We start from the raw sequence: 16,619 nt of genomic DNA on the forward strand, positions 1-16,619 counted from the left end.
CATTAATTACCTAGACTGTGGCGGCCCACCAGAGTCTCATGTGCTGCGCTAACATCACATTTCAAGCTACTGAAAGTATATTTACACTATTCATAATATAAAGTTATTTTGCGTTGTGTTGCCATTGCTCAGCAGTGTCAAAATAAGATGCCTTAAATAAAACTGAGTCACCAAATTTGGTCCCTGACCCCTAGATGGTTATTTTTAATTATTTGCTAATACTCAAGAGACGAAAGTAAAAAAAAAAATGTATTTGGCAACTGTTGAGACTTGCAATTTACACCACATTTTAGATGATTGATTTTCGTTTTTTACTTATTTATACAGACCAAAAATCATATTTTTCAGTATTTGGTAATATTGTCAAGAATATCACAGACTGCGTTTCTTTAGCTCTCTGTGCCAACAGTCTCTTATCAATAAGTTTACCTTTAGGAAAAGGAGCTACAGTGGTGCCTTGAAAACGAAGCTGCAGCATGAAGAAAATAAAAATAATTCAGCCCCTCTAACCTCTCCACCACCTTCTCAGTCACCTAGGAAATAAAAACGCTCTAGAACTTTCCTCACAATGCCTCCCTCAGCATCTGTTCTGTCCACCTCTCTTGTTTGTTTCAGGTAAGCTGATCCTTTGCCCTTCTGCTGCGGTGTACAGTACCAGCGCAGCAGCCAGACAGACAGCCGGCTCTACACCCAGCGCAGTGCAGCAACTCAACCGGAGAGCTGCGTCTGGAGATATACAGCCATCTCTGTGAAGGGGGGAAATCCAAGATGTGCTTCATACAGCCCACGGCGTGACCTAGAAGGACCTCTGTCCACAAAATTCTCAAAACGATGCTCACAGTCGGTAGCTGGGGGCCGTCTTGGATGACATGGCACCAAGCAGCTGACCAGTGGGTGGTGGGCAGCTCTCACCCAGACCAGAGGACAAGTCAAAGGCCCTCTAACTGCTATAGACAGCCGTACTTCAAACAGGAAACTAAAGAGGCTCTTTAACTGATAGTTCACTAGATTTATTTAAAATCGTAGCTCCATGAAATAAAACTAAGACATTCCTTGGTCACCTTGTGAATCCACCATAAGAGCTACGAGGTGGGAAACAATAACAAACATCATTAGCATTAGCACTTGAGCTAACAAGCACTTTTACTATAGTTAAGACAACAATAGCCACTAATATATGACAGAAGAAAATAAACTTTAACAAATTGTGTCCTGTCAGTCAGCCATTATAGAAGCCTTTTTGATACTTTATATCAACTTTATATGAATTACTATGCACTTGTTATTATTTACCGTTCATTTTTCATATTACCGTTCCACCTGTTATTTCCTGTCACTACCTTTCAAAATTAAAGCACCCGTTTCACACTGGACGGCACCTTTTCACAATAAGAGCATCGAAATTATGTCAAAATAATTGGTCTTAAAAAACCTGTATCTGTCGACCACTAATTGCCAATACCACTCACAGACTAGGGGTGTGCCATACCGTATCGTTCGCGATAATATCGGTATATTTTTTTAGGAGTAAAAAATTGCATATCATGATATTGGCAACATTCCTACTTCTTGACGTAGTGGCGTAAGGGTTTCCATTAATTACCTAGACTGTGGCGGATTAAAATTAAAGCACCTGTTTCACACTGGACGGAGCCTTTTCAAATTAAAAGCATCACAACATTGTAAAACATGAAAAAAAAACAGCTATATAACACAAAAACACCTAGAGGAACCTTGCTAAAGGTAATTTACAGTTGTGTTTAAAATAAATGGAAAAGTGAAATAGTGATTGGAGTATTTCCTACTTTTTACTGCTATATTTGATTTACTCCACATTAACAGTCTTATCATAACATGTAATCTTATCAGTAGCAGCTCAAAACCAGATAATTTACTGTATTTTACAAAGCGATTAAATTAATATGGAGCAGAATTTAGTTCAGAGTTTTGGTCCGGCCCCTGCAACCTTCGTGGTATTGGTCATGTGGCCCCTTGGGAAAATTAATTGCCCACCCCTGTTCTAAACTAACACAGATTAAGTAAGAACATGAGAAAAGTCTGAGATCTACACAGACAGGGCTTTATTTATAAAAGAGAAGTACTCACAGGAGAAAATATGTAATCAACAAATGCTCCTGAGGCAGCTGCTGCATTCACTTAAAGGTAAACATAAATCAGCTTTGAGACAAATTAATGTTTAGTCCACCTCTGTTTTGCAGGGACTTAGCTACACATTAATGAAACAGGAAATGCTGCTTCAAGTCTCTAGAAATCGTTTATACAACAGTGAAATCAGTTGAAATCAAAACTGTTTTGCAAATAAAGAGCATAAATGCTATTATAGAGTCAAGCCAAGGTAGGAAATGATCTAACAGAACCAAAGATGGTGTTCTCAATATGAAAAAATAACACAGTGTACAGTGGTGGGTGGTATTCACAGGATCTTCAGTTATTCTTGCAGATTTAATTAAATTGATAAGCAAAAGAACATTGTTGCAGCCAGACTAGGGCTGGGTGATATATCTATAAATATATCGATATATTTTTAAATGTGATATGGAATTGGACCATATCGATATAGTTACTTTTTTCTTTCTTTATATATAAATGCTGGCCTTACTTGGGTTTGTCATAGTTAGTTATTTTGTAATATTCATTATTATTTTGTCATACAAATATATTTATTTCAAAAAATATTGGCCTATTTAATTTCATAGGCTATTTTTATTTAAGATATTTTTTTATTTGAATGTGCACTTTATGGAGCTTTGATTTAAAAAAAAAAAAAAAAAAGGTTCCCTGTTGTTGCACAGTATTTGTGTTCACTTAAATAACCGGTTTCAATAAAACTACTTGTGACATGTCATATTTGACTTTGACTGAACATTTGCTCTCACTTGGAAGTAAGTGACTTTTGGTCCATATCGCCCAGCCCTAAACTAGACTACATTTTACATTCTACATAATCAGTCAAACCTTTTTCATTCTGTAGATCTACCAAAAAAGTTATTCTTATCATTTGTGCCATTCTCTGTGGATAAAATCACAGCAAAGCCTTGGTGACAACTGTTCAACTGAGTCAGAGGCTGTTTATCTCTGAGCAGTTTTGCAAACAACAAGCAAGATGCAAAAGATAGATGCAACCACACCAAAGGGATGTGGTAGGCCACAATCTCTCTTATATCCCCTCTGCAGGACAGAATAAGCACCACAGCACAGACTAGAGCCGTAAGGTTTAAAAGTAAAAACCAAGCAGGATGACCAAGCTGTGTGGTCAACTCTTATTGAGGAACTAAGGAAATGTTGAAGTTCAACTTGAAGACATAAAAATGAAGCAACATTGAGCTTTGCCATCAGCTTCCCTCTAAAGTTCTGGCTTGAAACTCCATACCAGATTTATTTTGATGATATTTGGCCAAGTAAAACCAGAGATAATGTCAAATATATTTAGTATAAAAACAAAGAAGTAGAGATTTTCCTAATTTTACCTCTTATGTGTTATATGCTATTTGCAACATGTACATTTCTGTGTGTGAAACATAATTTTCAAGATCAGATTTTATGTTTTCCTTTGTTTCTTTTGGGTTAAAAATGTCGATCAAGTAAGTCAAAGTTAAAAATGAATTATCAGGACATATAGGTGAGGTTGCGCTAAAAAAATGATACCAACATGGCATTGTAAAGATTTTTTAACAGATTTTTTAACTGACATAATAGCCCAAGATTTCAGAGGTTTAAGCCATGTCACTACACTGTATAAGCAATTCACTCTCATTTTAATAGCTTTAACACCTTTAAAACTGTATTACATTGTTTACACACATAAATAGTTACATGCCTTAATACAGTAGTTCTCAACCTTTTTGAGTCGCGACCCCCAATTTAACATGCATGTTGTCCGCGACCCCCACACACTGAACACAATCTCACACGCACAGTTCAGATCACCCAAAAAAAGACAGAAAATGATCAAAAAGGACAGAAAATGACCAAAAAAGACACAAAATGACCAAAACCCCCCACAAAATGACCAGAAAAGACACAAAATGACCAAAAAAGACACAAAATGACCAGAAAAGACACAAAATGACCAAAAAATTAAACAAAATGACCAAAAAAGACACAAAATGACCAAAACCCCCCACAAAATGACCAGAAAAGACACAAAATGACCAGAAAAGACACAAAATGACAAAAAAAAACACAAAATGACCAGAAAAGACACAAAATGACCAAAAAATGAAACAAAATGACCAAAAAAGACACAAAATGACCGAAAAAATGAAACAAAATGACCAGAAAAGACACAAAATGACCAGAAAAGACACAAAATGACAAAAAAAACACAAAATGACCAGAAAAGACACAAAATGACCAAAAAAATGAAACAAAATGACCAAAAAAGACACAAAATGACCAGAAAAGACACAAAATGACAAAAAAAAACACAAAATGACCAGAAAAGACACAAAATGACAAAAAAAAATGACACAAAATGACCAAAACCCCCCACAAAATGACCAGAAAAAAATGAAACAAAATGACCAGAAATGACACAAAATGACAAAAAAAAAAACACAAAATGACCAAAAAATGAAACAAAATGACCAAAAAAGACACAAAATGACCAGAAAAGACACAAAATGACAAAAAAAAACCCACAAAATGACCAGAAAAGACACAAAATGACCAAAAAATGAAACAAAATGACCAGAAAAGACACAAAATGACCAAAAAATGAAACAAAATGACCAAAAAATGAAACAAAATGACCAAAAAAGACACAAATTGACCACAAAAAGATCAAAAAACACCACAAAATGACCATAAAAAGACATTAAGTGACCAAAAACACATGAACACATGAACACTTTAACACAGTGGAGACAGAGCTGACTTCCTAAATGATTTGGCGACCCCCAGAAATAATCTCGCGACCCCAATTGGGGTCCCGACCCCAAGGTTGAGAACAGCTGCCCTAATAGCCTTGTGATGACAGCTGACTCAGTTAGGTGTGTTAGCTGACTAACATTAGCTAAAAGCTCATTCCAAGTAGATGACGTTTGCTGCGAAGATGCTTGCTAGCTCGCTGTTTTCGTGCCGTAAAAACTAGAAATAAAACACCAAATGATTCTCCCACGCTCAAGTTATGTCAGGGGGAGGAAGTCACACATCCCTCGTGAATAATAACAATGATAACGTACCTATACACTGGCCCACGGGAGTGCTGTACGGATTTCCCAGTAAGAACTCCATTTTGACAACAAACAATCCGCTCAGGAATGACAGAGGCTGAGGCCCAGAGGCGGTACTGCTAAGTCCCGCCTCTAAATGAATGCTATTGGTCAAACAAAAACAGAACCTTTGATACGTATGGTCGGAATCAATGTCAATCATTTTTAGCAACTTGAGCGACGTTCAACAAACGTTTTTATACACATTAACACGTATTTAGCTTCATCACGCACCATAATCGTATATATATGCACTGAAATACACAAAACACAAGATATTATATCTAAAATATCCTTATTCATCCTCTGACTATTAAAATATTAAATATATGCGTAACGATTTACTGGATATAGCTTGTAGTAACGTTACATTGTACTTGAAAAAGTAAAACGTTTGACTAAAAAAAAACAAAGAACCACTAAACCTTAGTGACAACATTGCCATTATTTTGATTTGTGACGTTATTACATGTAATAATAAGTTAAGGAAGCTTAATTTAGAGTTAAGCGTTTATTTTAACACACTCGGTTGAATGTACTTGAATGCAGCTTGAAATCAGCCGGTTGCTAAGTAACGGTGAATGTCAACAACATCTATTTTACATTGGCTACAGACGAAAACTTGTACTTTTTGTTGTTTAAGTGTGGAAATCAACCTATTTTTACTGTTATCGTTGGTAGATAGTTAACTTAATGTTGGCTAATGTTTATATAATAGTGCCTGATAGGCTCATTCATTCTTTCATTCATCTAACGGTAAGCAAGCTGATATAACTTAATATAATAATATAAATTAATATAATCTTAGCTACACAAATGAATATAGAACATAATGTTAAATTTATGACATTTATATACATATATAAATGAAGATATTACAGTAAGAAAAAGTATGTGAATCATTTTAAATTACTTAGTTTTCTGCATGAATTGGTCATAAAATGTGATCTGATCTTCATCTAAGTCCCAACTATTCTGCCCTACAAAGTCTAACTGCAGTAACTACGCAAAAAGTAAAACTGAGAAAAACTGCTTTAAAGTTTTTTTACGTGTTTTAACTGGCCAGCCAAATTGGTTATATGTAGATAAGTGATATGACATTAATTTCTACTTGTATTGAAGCTTTTGAATTGTATTGTATTGAATTTTTTTACCATTTATACACACAAAAACAGGAGAAAAAAAGAATAAATAATAAAACTACAAAACAGTCTATTTGCATGTAAATTACAAATAATAGTAGTTTTCATTGTAGAAAGAATTTTGATTTTTTTTTTTTTTAATTTGAAAATGGTCTACATCAGGGATGGGCAACTGGAGGCCCTGGGGCCACATACGGCCCCCAGCCTCACTTGAAGTGGCCCTCAGTACAACTACATGCATTTGAGCATGAAATCTTAAAAGTGCAGTGTTAAAATTCACAAAATTACTTCTTGCAATTAATATTGGTCTGCTGTTCTTGCACTGATAAAAAAAAAGAAATCACAGTAAGTGGTTATTTTTTATTTGCTTCAAACCTTTTGTATTCCTATTTATACTGTTACACGCATTTGAGAGTGAAATATGTTAAGTTACTGCACTGTAAACATATTTAAAATTGCAGTTTCATCATATCTGGTGAAGTGCATGGTCCTATATGTGGCCCTGTGGTAGTGTCCATGAAAAATTGTGGCCCCCTGCAGCATTTAAATTGCCCATCCCTGGTGTAGAAACATAAATGGCACACTGTGAAAGCTCCTATGATTGTACTTTCAACTGGCTTTCTCAGCTTGTCTACATATGATATATAAATAAAGTTATTACTATAAATAAAACGTGTATTTTCAATAAATAGATGGACTCCAGAGGGTTAACTAAATAACTTGTCCAGTGACAAATGGTCTACTTTCTCCTTTGATCAGAGGGTAAAGTGAAGTCATGCCCAGTGACAGTAAGTTCAAGAAGTACTTTATTAAGCCTAAACCCATTGTGATGGATGAGGAGATTCTGAAGGAGGCCATAGTGGAGCAAACCACTCAAGATAAGGCCGGGAATGTTGTCCAGGCGGAGGGAATCCACTTCGAGGAAATCCTTCAACTACTTCTGGAAAACAGAAGTGAGGAAAAAAAATAAATAAATAAATCAGAGTATGAATGTTTATTGTGTTTAGATATGTGACAGGTTGTTTGTTCACAGACATTGGGAAGATCGACCACTTATGGGACTTCACATCCTTGACCAGACTGGATTTGAACACCAACGTCATCGAGAAGATTGAGGGCCTGGATCGTCTGGTTAATCTGACCTGGCTAAGTAAACTCATCTTTTCTTGTAATAATTACGTATTGAAATCTTAAAACATGGGCCCAGTAACTACACTGAAAAAATTGGAGTGACATTTACTTAAAAAAAAAAGCTAGGCAAGTTTTTCCACACAGAAAGTGTTTGTAATCTTTACTCAGGCTGTTTCTAAGTAATATTTATTTAACCCTTTGATGCACAACAAATTGACCCCCTTCTAATGCACAACAGGGGTCAAAAATTACTCGCATTCATTCCCCATGTTATTTAATGCTGCTGTGTGTTTCTGTGCTTTTGATATCAACTTATTTTATGATTTAATATCCCAAGTATTCTTTGAATATCTTGTTTTTGATAACAACAGATCATAATTTCCATTTTGCCTCTCATACTTTATGAAGAAAAAAAGTGTTTGTATTATTACATAGGTAACTACTTGGCTAAGTAGCCTCAAGCTAACTAGTTAGCCAAGAAGTTAGCTAAGTAGTTAGCTTAACAAGCTACTTAGCTAAATACTTAGCCAAGAAGTTAGCTTAGTAGTTAGCGTAACAAGCTACTTAGCTAAAAAAAATGGATATGGGTCATTTTTGACCCACGTTGTGCATTAGAAGAGTAGTGACATAAAAAGGGATTTTATTTAAAAAATGAATAAAGGAAAACATAAAATTAGGATGTATGATGATCAAAAACAAACTAATTGAGGAAAACCTGGACTGAATGATGAAAATAATTTATGTCCAAGATATAGAACATGAAAACTCTGTCGGGTCACTTTAGAGCCATGTTGTGCATCAAAGGGTAAATAGAACCACTTTTTTTTTTTTTTTATGAAAATACACAAGTAAATTGCAGATTCACTGATGTCCCTCAAATACATTTTACTTGGAAATACCAACTAATTAAGCCAATTAACTGGTTTCGTGAATATTACTTGGAACAAATGATTTAATTTACATACAAAACTGAGGACACATGATAACAAACAATCACTAAGTAATGCACTACATGGAAAACTGCTATTTTAAAGTAAAAGCACTGAATTTGTATGCCTTTGTAGAGTTTGACGGTTATTCTGAATGTGTCTTTCAGATCTCTCTTTCAACCACATAGAGAAAATTGAGGGTCTGGAGTCTCTGCGGAAGCTTGAAGTGCTGAATTTGTCTAAAAACAACATTTCTGTCATTGAAAACATGGACACACTTGAGAAACTCACTAATTTCCTATTTGCAAAAAACCTCCTTGGACAGTTGGACAACGTAACTACATTTTCTTGCATAAATAAGTCACATATTCTGTGTAACACTAAATAAATGGGTGATTCTCATGAACATGGTGCAGCTCATAGCAAAAATCCAAGAGCATTGAATACATATTTTCTTTGACTATAACATATACAATCTAAAGTCACTGTTTAATATGAATTCATAATATATTTGAAAAAATTTAATGTATTTTCTGACATTTTTAGAGACACTGTGAGAAACAAAATTCATTACCGTAACACATTTTTAAATAGAAATAATAAAACAAAAGTTTTTTTATTTTTTTATTTTAACTCTTTGGCAAGCACTTAAATATGCTCAAAGGTAGCTTATATCTCCAAAATGTATTTTATTAAATTATACACATATTTTAATTCAAACAATTCTATCATTACTGTAACATTTAACCATTTTTTCTCACAAATTTTCATTCAGATTTTGTTCTTTATATATTGTTAAAAACCATTATATTTGTTTATATTCTGTTAAATTATACATTTAAAAAAAAACATGTTTATTTATTTTTATAAAGTTTATTAAATATTTATTGTGTTTAAGTGTGGGGAAACCATGAATTTTTTATCTGGACGCATTACGGTAAATAATTTTTCAATCAAAAATATGTTCAAAAATATAGAAAATGTTATTTTAGCACAAAACAATAAATTGTGCCTCATTATGGCTATAGTGTTCATTCATATAAAAGTGAAATATATTTAGTTCAATAAAGTATGTCCTTATAATCTTCACAGACAGAACTTAGACTGGCTTCATGAGACTCACCCAAATGTTTGTGTATTTTCAGAATAAAACACTACAACATGTATACATAACCTAATGCATTTTAAAGGTGCTCTATCTCAGGAAGTTCAAGAACCTGTTCAGCATCAACCTATCTGGAAACCCTGTCTCTGAGGAGGAAGATTACAAATATTTCATCGCAGCCTACTTTCCAAACTTGATGTGCCTCGACTACAGATTAATTGACGAGAACACAGTGAGTATAAACAGTAGAATCATTTTATTTTCAAACCACAGCAACTTTGCTTCAAAATTCCTCATTGGTTTTTTAAATAATTTTCTGTGTTGATAGCATAAACTGAATGTAAACTAGATCACACGTGTCTGTCTCCAGAAAAAAGAAGCAGCGATTAAATACCAATATGTCTTGGAGGAGTTGAGACACAAGGAGCTGCAGCAGAAACAAGCTGAAGAGGCCGAGCAAAGACGCAAAGCTGAACTCAAACTACACACGGTAATATAAAGTTTGGTTACTTTCAACATGATTGTGAGTTCTCCTACTTTGTATACATGCTGTAAGTTTGTTTCTTCTCCCCACAGGATGCCTTTGTGGAGTTCCTGAACGGCCCTCAGCTGTTTCAGAGCATGATTGAAGACGATCCAGAGGCAGAGACACTACAATGTGTGCCTGAATTGGCTCATCTGCGTCAAGCATATCCTTCATTTTCTATCTTTCTCAATTATGCAGCCCTACAAAGTCTAACTGCAGTAACTACACAAAGGGTAAAATTGAGAAAAACTTCTTTAAAGTTTTTTAAAGTTCTTTAACTGGCCAGCCAAATGGGTTAGAGCAGGGGTCTCAAACTCAAATTACCTGGGGGCTGCTGGAGGCAGTATCAAAATGACCAAAAAAAGACACAAAATTACGGAAAAAAAAAACATAAAATGACAGAAAAAAACTATATTACTTAAAAAAGACACAAAATGACAAAAAAAGACCCAAAAGGACCCAAAAAAGACACAAAATTACTAAAAAAAGACACAAAATTAAGTTGGATTTTGTGGTTTTTCCGTAGTTACTTCTCTGAAATAAAGCAAAATTTAAATCAAAAACTTTGTCACAAGATAAAACAGACATCAAGAGGTTCATTTTTAGTTATAACTCAATTTTGACCAAAAATGTAGTTACTGCAGTTAGGCTTTGTAGGGCAGTATTAGTAATAGCATATAATTAAGGTAAACATTACGTCACCCTCATGACGATATTTTGTGGCCCCCACCTTGATATGAAAGTTTAATGTGAGTTTTATATGAATGGCACTTTACTGTGTTGTGTGTGGAAGGTCCCGTTAATTACGTTTTTTGGTAATTTTGTGTCTTTTTTGGTAATTTTGTGTCATTTTTTATAATTTTTGTGTCTTTTTTGGTAATTTTGTATCTTTTGGGGGTAATTTGGGGTCTTTTTTGGTAATTTCGTGTCTTGACAAAGAATGACTTCAGCGATTATTTAAACAGTGTGACGATTAGCAATTGAACTCCTTAACCCTACATTTACATTTGAGCAGCAGATTGTGGAGCAGTGTGTGCAGTTATTTGAAACAGGTTTGTCTGAACACAAGCGGAGAGAGACGGAGGTGAAGTCCTTCTTCACTGGTCACAGTCAGGCTGTGACTGGTTACCAGCAACACGCTGCACACATACTGGCACAGTCTGAGCAGCAACACAAAGAGGTGAGCTGAGAGATCCACAGTGTTTAACTCAGTAAAGCTGACATTATTGATTAGTATAAGAATATTTCTTATGTTCACTCCTTTCCAGAGGATAGCCGAGCTGCAGCAGTTATCAGACACAGACCAGCTGAAAGCCACCATCGACCACTGCAACGAAGAAACCAGCAAACTCTGTGCCAGCCTCATGGAGCTGGAGTTTCAGCTGGTCAGCCAGCTGGAGGTCAGTGTGTGTGTGTGTGTGTGTGTGTGTGTGTGTGTGTCTGTGTGTGTGTGTGTGTGTGTCAAAGCTATAAAAGTTTTGGATTTTTCATTAGTTTTAGTTTTAATTTTGTTGTGAATTTTTTCAACAAATACCCCATTACAAAAAAAACTAAAGCTAACAATAAAACTAATAAATACAAAACTAAGCATTTTCCAAAAAATAAAAATTAATTAAAACTAACTGAATTTGAAAACAAAAATTCACAACGAAATTAAAACTAATGAAAGATCCAAAACTATTATAACCTTGGTGTGTGTGTGTGTGTGTGTGTGTGTGTCAAGGCTATAAAAGTTTTGGATTTTTAATTAGTTTTAGTTTTAATTTCGGTGTGAATTTTTGTTTTCAAATTCAGTTAGTTTTAATTAGTTTTTATTAGTTGTAGTTTTTTTTTGTAATGGGGTTTTTGTTCAGTCCCAGATTCATTAAGGTCACAATAAATGTTTCCTTTATAAGCCTCAATAATAGAAGTTTTTTGGCTCTGTGCCAGCAACAACCATTATATGCATTATATCATACAGACAGGGCTGTAACTTCTGGAACTCTGGAGGCATTTTGGGGTAAAAGTGTTTTCTTGGTTGTTCCTGTAGTATTTTTTGTGCTGAATCCATTTCTGCTGGATGTCAAGCTGTAAAAGTGACGGTATCATTGTAAAGGAGGATCCATGGCTTTCATTGAAGCCCAAAGTTGGATCTTTGTGACAAACTGCTCCAAAGAATGAATGGAGGTGAACTGGCCTGAGCTGCTGACTTCTAATTTAAGGCTCACAATAACCTCTCACTAAGAAATAGTTTGGGTATATTATACTTTTCCTGAACTGACAGAGTCTATTAAGTATTGCAGTTGTTGGTTTTTGGGTCCCTGATGTCCCTTGATCCTACAGGGATCACATCAACTAGATAGTTTAGGAGAAAATTGTGGGAAAATGTGTGTAATTTATGGTTTAAAGAGGTCATGTGACCTCTGTGTTTGTCAGAAAGATACAACTTTGGGCTTAAATGAAAGCCATGGATGCTCCTTTACAATGATACCAAACAACCATTTATAATATATTCACAAATTGGAAAATTATAGCCATTTCTAATATTGGGTGATTAATCCATCATTATGCTAATTAATCAATAATTATGACTAAACTGTAACTTTTACAGCTTGACATCTGGCAGAAATAGCTTCAGCACAAAAAATACTATAAGAACAACCAAGAAAACACTTTTACCCCAAAATGCCTCATTTTCTGAAGAGTTTTTCCCAAATCCGGTCCTGTCTAATATAACATGCATAATGAAACTAAACTAAATGAATGAAGCTAAATAATGAAACTCCTTCATTTCAGGATATCATCAAGAAGTTGGACATCAGCATCTCAGAGATGGTTGGCAACTTCATTGAAACCGCTAAGGGAATATATCCTTTCTCACTGTGCACCATCTGAAGAGCTTTGACTCATTTCTAATAACACTGGTTCATTTCTGTTGAGACAGTAGCTCCTCATTTAGGGAAGAAACTGGCTCCCAATACAGTTTTAATATGATAAAACCTGAGTAGCTTCCTGCTTTGTTTCATTTTTAAATCAGTCAGTGTTTGCAGCGTACAGTGACACACACACACACACACACACACACACACACACACACACACACACACACACAACAAGGTTATAATAGTTTTGGATTTTTCATTAGTTTTAGTTTGAATTTCGTTGTGATTTTTTGTTTTCAAATTCAGTTAGTTTTAATTAGTTTTTATTTTTTGGAAAATGCTTCGTTTTAGTTTAGTTTTTATTAGTTTTATTGTTAGTTTTCGTTAACTATAATAACCTTGACACACACATACACACATACACACACACACACACACACACATTCTTGTACTTCTATCTTTGTGAGGACTCTCATTGGAACAGTGGATTCAAGGTTATAATCGTTTTGGATTTTTCATTAGTTTTAGTTTGAATTTGGTTGTGAATGTTTGTTTTCAGCTAATTTTAATTAGTTTTTAGAGTGAGTTTGCTAGTTTTAGTTTAGTATTTATTAGTTTAGTTTTTATTAGTTGTAGTTTTTTGTAATGGGGTATTTGTTGGGTGGGAGATTAAAAGACGTCACAGTAAATTTTGCCTTTATTTCCTTTGCCTTAAAAAATGTCCTCACTCTGTTGGTTAAAAACGTGTTCCGGTCCTCACTATGTAGGAAGTACACACACACACACACACACACACACACACACACAGTTTGAGTGCATCAAAAGTCTGATAATCTATCATTCAGAGTTTCCCTGACCCAGTCATACATTTGAGCAATGTCAAGATCTGGAGGATGATTATCATGAGAAGGTGAGACAGATCTGTGTGGCGACTCTGGAGAAAGTTGCTCAGGAGAAGCTGGACTGGCACATGACAGATGAGGTTCAGATGGTGAGTGATTCATTTTAGATTTACCATGATGAGATGAAGTTGACATGAGACGAGAGAGATTAAACCTCTGAAGTCCAGGAGATTTTGATTTAAATTTGTCAACTTCCTATGCATTAACTTCTGTCTCTGTTTAGCATCTTTCAGTCTGTCCTTACATCTCATGCATGGCTCCTTTTTCTCCTCACAAACTTGGCTGTCAGTCAGATTTTTCATTTTATTTTAATTAACAAAGTATAAAGCTGCCAGGAACCCAAAATACAAACAAAAGACACAAATTTATATGGAAATGTACCATTTTTTCCCCACACAAAACAGTAGAAAAATAATAAATCTACAAAACAGTCTATTTGCATGTAAATTAAAAATAGTAATAGTTTTCATTGTAGAAAGAAAATTTACCTAGTCTGATGTATTTGATTCACTCAAGTGGACACTCACTTTTGACATTATACTGTGCCTCTTTGTAATTTGTTTTGGTATGTTATGGTATTTGTCAAGTTTTGTTATTTTATTTTTTTGTCTCATTTATTTATTCACCTATATTTCTATTTTATTTATTATTATTACTATTATTATTATTATCGTATGTCCTTGAAATGTACCTATTGTGACATTTGATACACTTAAGTGGACATTCGACACTGACATTATATTGTGTATATTTTGTTTTGATATGTCATAGTCTGTGTCTAATTTTTATTTATTTGCCTTTTATTATTATCTTTATTATTTCTGTATGTATGTTATTTGTCACTCTGAAAATTGACAATAAAAATATTTTGAAAAAAAAAAAAGAAAGAAAATTCACATTTTAAAAATGGTCTAGAAACATAAATGTCACACTGTGAAAGCTCCTATGATGGGTAAATAGGTAAATGGGGTGCACTTATATAGCGCTTTTATCCAAAGCGCTTTACACTACACACTACGCACACATTCATACTGGTGGCCGAGGCTACCAGGGCACACTGGTGCCACCATCGGGAATTCATTCACACACCGATGAACGCAGCATCGGGAGCCATTTGGGGTTCAGTATCTTGCTCAAGGATACTTCGACATGTAGGCTGCAGTGGTCGGGGACTGAACCACCAACCTTCCAGTTACTGGACAAACCCTCTACCAACTGAGCCACAGCCGATGCACTTTCAACTGGCTTTCTCAGCTTGTCTACATATCATATTTAAATAAAGTTATTACTATAAATAAAACATGTTATTTTAAATAAATAGATGGACTCCAGAGGGTTAACTTGAATGGTTGAGACAAGCTGGGTTATGGTTTATGATAACTCTGTGTTTTCTCTGTGTAGTTGTTTGAAGATAAAGACACAGTGATGGACGCTCTGGACACCAGCCATGATAACCACCTGCTGAGGATCAATGAGAGAGAGACTCAGCTGGTTTCACGTGCTGATGCCTGGAAAGTGGCTCTACTTAAAGAGGTAGAGAGATGAAGTTTCTATTTATTCATAAAACACCAATTTGTAATGGATGACAAACCTTTACGTCAACCCCAGTCTGTGGACACCTTTAAAAAAGGGCTTCAAACTTTTTTATTCAGGGAGGCATTTTTAGGTTGTCCCTAGATGTTTTTATTATTGTCTCTGCACTTTAATCTCTTAATAATCTACTTTATTTATTTATTTATTTATTATTAGTCTTTTGTTTTTTGTTTCTGGTTTCTGTAGCACTTTGAGATTTCTTTATGAAAAGTGCTTTACAAATAAACTGTATTATTATTATTATTATTATTATTATTATTAATAAACTTTCCCTTATTGTTTGTGTGTTGTGTTTATGGCCTATTACAGATTGAAGACAATGAACTTAAGAGGAACCGAACACGCATCTCAGACATCCAGAGATATGTGGACCATCTGAGGGAGCAGCTGGAGGAGTTCTTGTAGCACCATCTGTCAAACATTTACCCCCAAAATGTTTATGAATGGGGTTTTAGAAAAAGAGAAAACACAACCTGACTGGACAACAATAACACATTTATTTGTATTAAAGTAAAACTATTTGTCTTTTATGATTTCTATATAATATGTTTTGTACACAATAAAAAATCTTAAGAAATAACTCCACCTGAACCCCTGTTTCTTGCTGTCTATTTTGAAATTGTAATAATATTATTAATAATAATAATAATTATTATTATATATATATATATATATATATATATATATATATATATATATATATATATATATATATATATATATATATATATATATATATATATATATTAATATCCATTCCCTGGCTCCAAGCCAACCACATATTTATGCATGTATAGTCAGTCTTTTATTATATTATTTTCATTATTATTGGTAAATTTTAGTCAAATATACATAATTAGGCCTCATTTCAAGAAAATAAAAGGAATAAAACCTGAATAATTTTTTCAATAGTCATAGTGAAATAATAATTTACTTAATTCTTTAATTGCTGTTTTAATTTTTATTGTTTTATTTGTAATTGTTTATTGTAAGTCGACCTTGAGAGTCCTGAAAGGCGCCTATTAATAAAATGCATTATTATTATTATTATTATTATTATTATAAGTAATATTTTTTCAATAGTAATAGTGAAATAATAATTTCTTTAAGTCTTTAATCTAATTGCTGTTTTTATTTTTATTTTTATTTTTAATTTATTTTTTATTTTTTACTATAACAGGGATTTATTGCAGTGC

At 34.0% G+C, this 16,619-nt stretch overlaps 2 protein-coding genes across 5 annotated transcripts in view; one reads left to right on the forward strand and one right to left on the reverse strand.

The window, feature by feature from the left end:
- The window catches only part of LOC131983246 (TOM1-like protein 2), a 43,510-nt gene extending 38,237 nt beyond the window's left edge, over positions 1-5,273 (reverse strand). For all 3 annotated transcript variants that reach the window (XM_059347940.1, XM_059347939.1, XM_059347938.1), the window contains exon 1: positions 5,205-5,273. In XM_059347940.1, coding sequence (XP_059203923.1) covers positions 5,205-5,256 — 52 coding nt within the window. In that variant the 5' untranslated portion in view covers positions 5,257-5,273. The remainder of the gene's footprint in view (positions 1-5,204) is intronic.
- A 529-nt stretch (positions 5,274-5,802) lies between these two features.
- On the forward strand, positions 5,803-16,002 carry drc3 (dynein regulatory complex subunit 3). 2 transcript variants are annotated; one of them, XM_059348400.1, is made up of 13 exons: positions 5,803-5,911; positions 7,136-7,329; positions 7,410-7,526; positions 8,604-8,770; positions 9,627-9,773; positions 9,912-10,031; positions 10,118-10,229; positions 11,072-11,247; positions 11,336-11,467; positions 12,843-12,913; positions 13,796-13,919; positions 15,232-15,363; positions 15,733-16,002. In XM_059348400.1, exons 2-13 carry the CDS (start codon positions 7,152-7,154, stop codon positions 15,826-15,828), a joined length of 1,572 nt encoding a protein of 523 aa, XP_059204383.1. In that variant the 5' UTR covers positions 5,803-5,911; positions 7,136-7,151; the 3' UTR covers positions 15,829-16,002. The 2 variants fall into 2 exon arrangements, with proteins under 2 accessions (XP_059204383.1, XP_059204382.1); XM_059348399.1 differs by having other exon boundaries at positions 5,835-5,990.
- Positions 16,003-16,619: the final 617 nt, after the last annotated feature.

The sequence above is a fragment of the Centropristis striata genome, chromosome 13, assembly GCF_030273125.1.
Source record: "Centropristis striata isolate RG_2023a ecotype Rhode Island chromosome 13, C.striata_1.0, whole genome shotgun sequence".
NCBI classification, from domain to species: domain Eukaryota; kingdom Metazoa; phylum Chordata; class Actinopteri; order Perciformes; family Serranidae; genus Centropristis; species Centropristis striata.

Excerpts from the sequence above, each read along its gene's own strand:
- drc3 (XM_059348400.1), top strand. The coding sequence starts at position 7,152 with ATGCCCAGTGACAGTAAGTTCAAGAAGTACTTTATTAAGCCTAAACCC. Across the intron at positions 11,468-12,842 it reads AGCTGGTCAGCCAGCTGGAG|GATATCATCAAGAAGTTGGA; the intron begins GTCAGTGTGTGT and ends CCTTCATTTCAG. Across the intron at positions 13,920-15,231 it reads TGACAGATGAGGTTCAGATG|TTGTTTGAAGATAAAGACAC; the intron begins GTGAGTGATTCA and ends TTCTCTGTGTAG.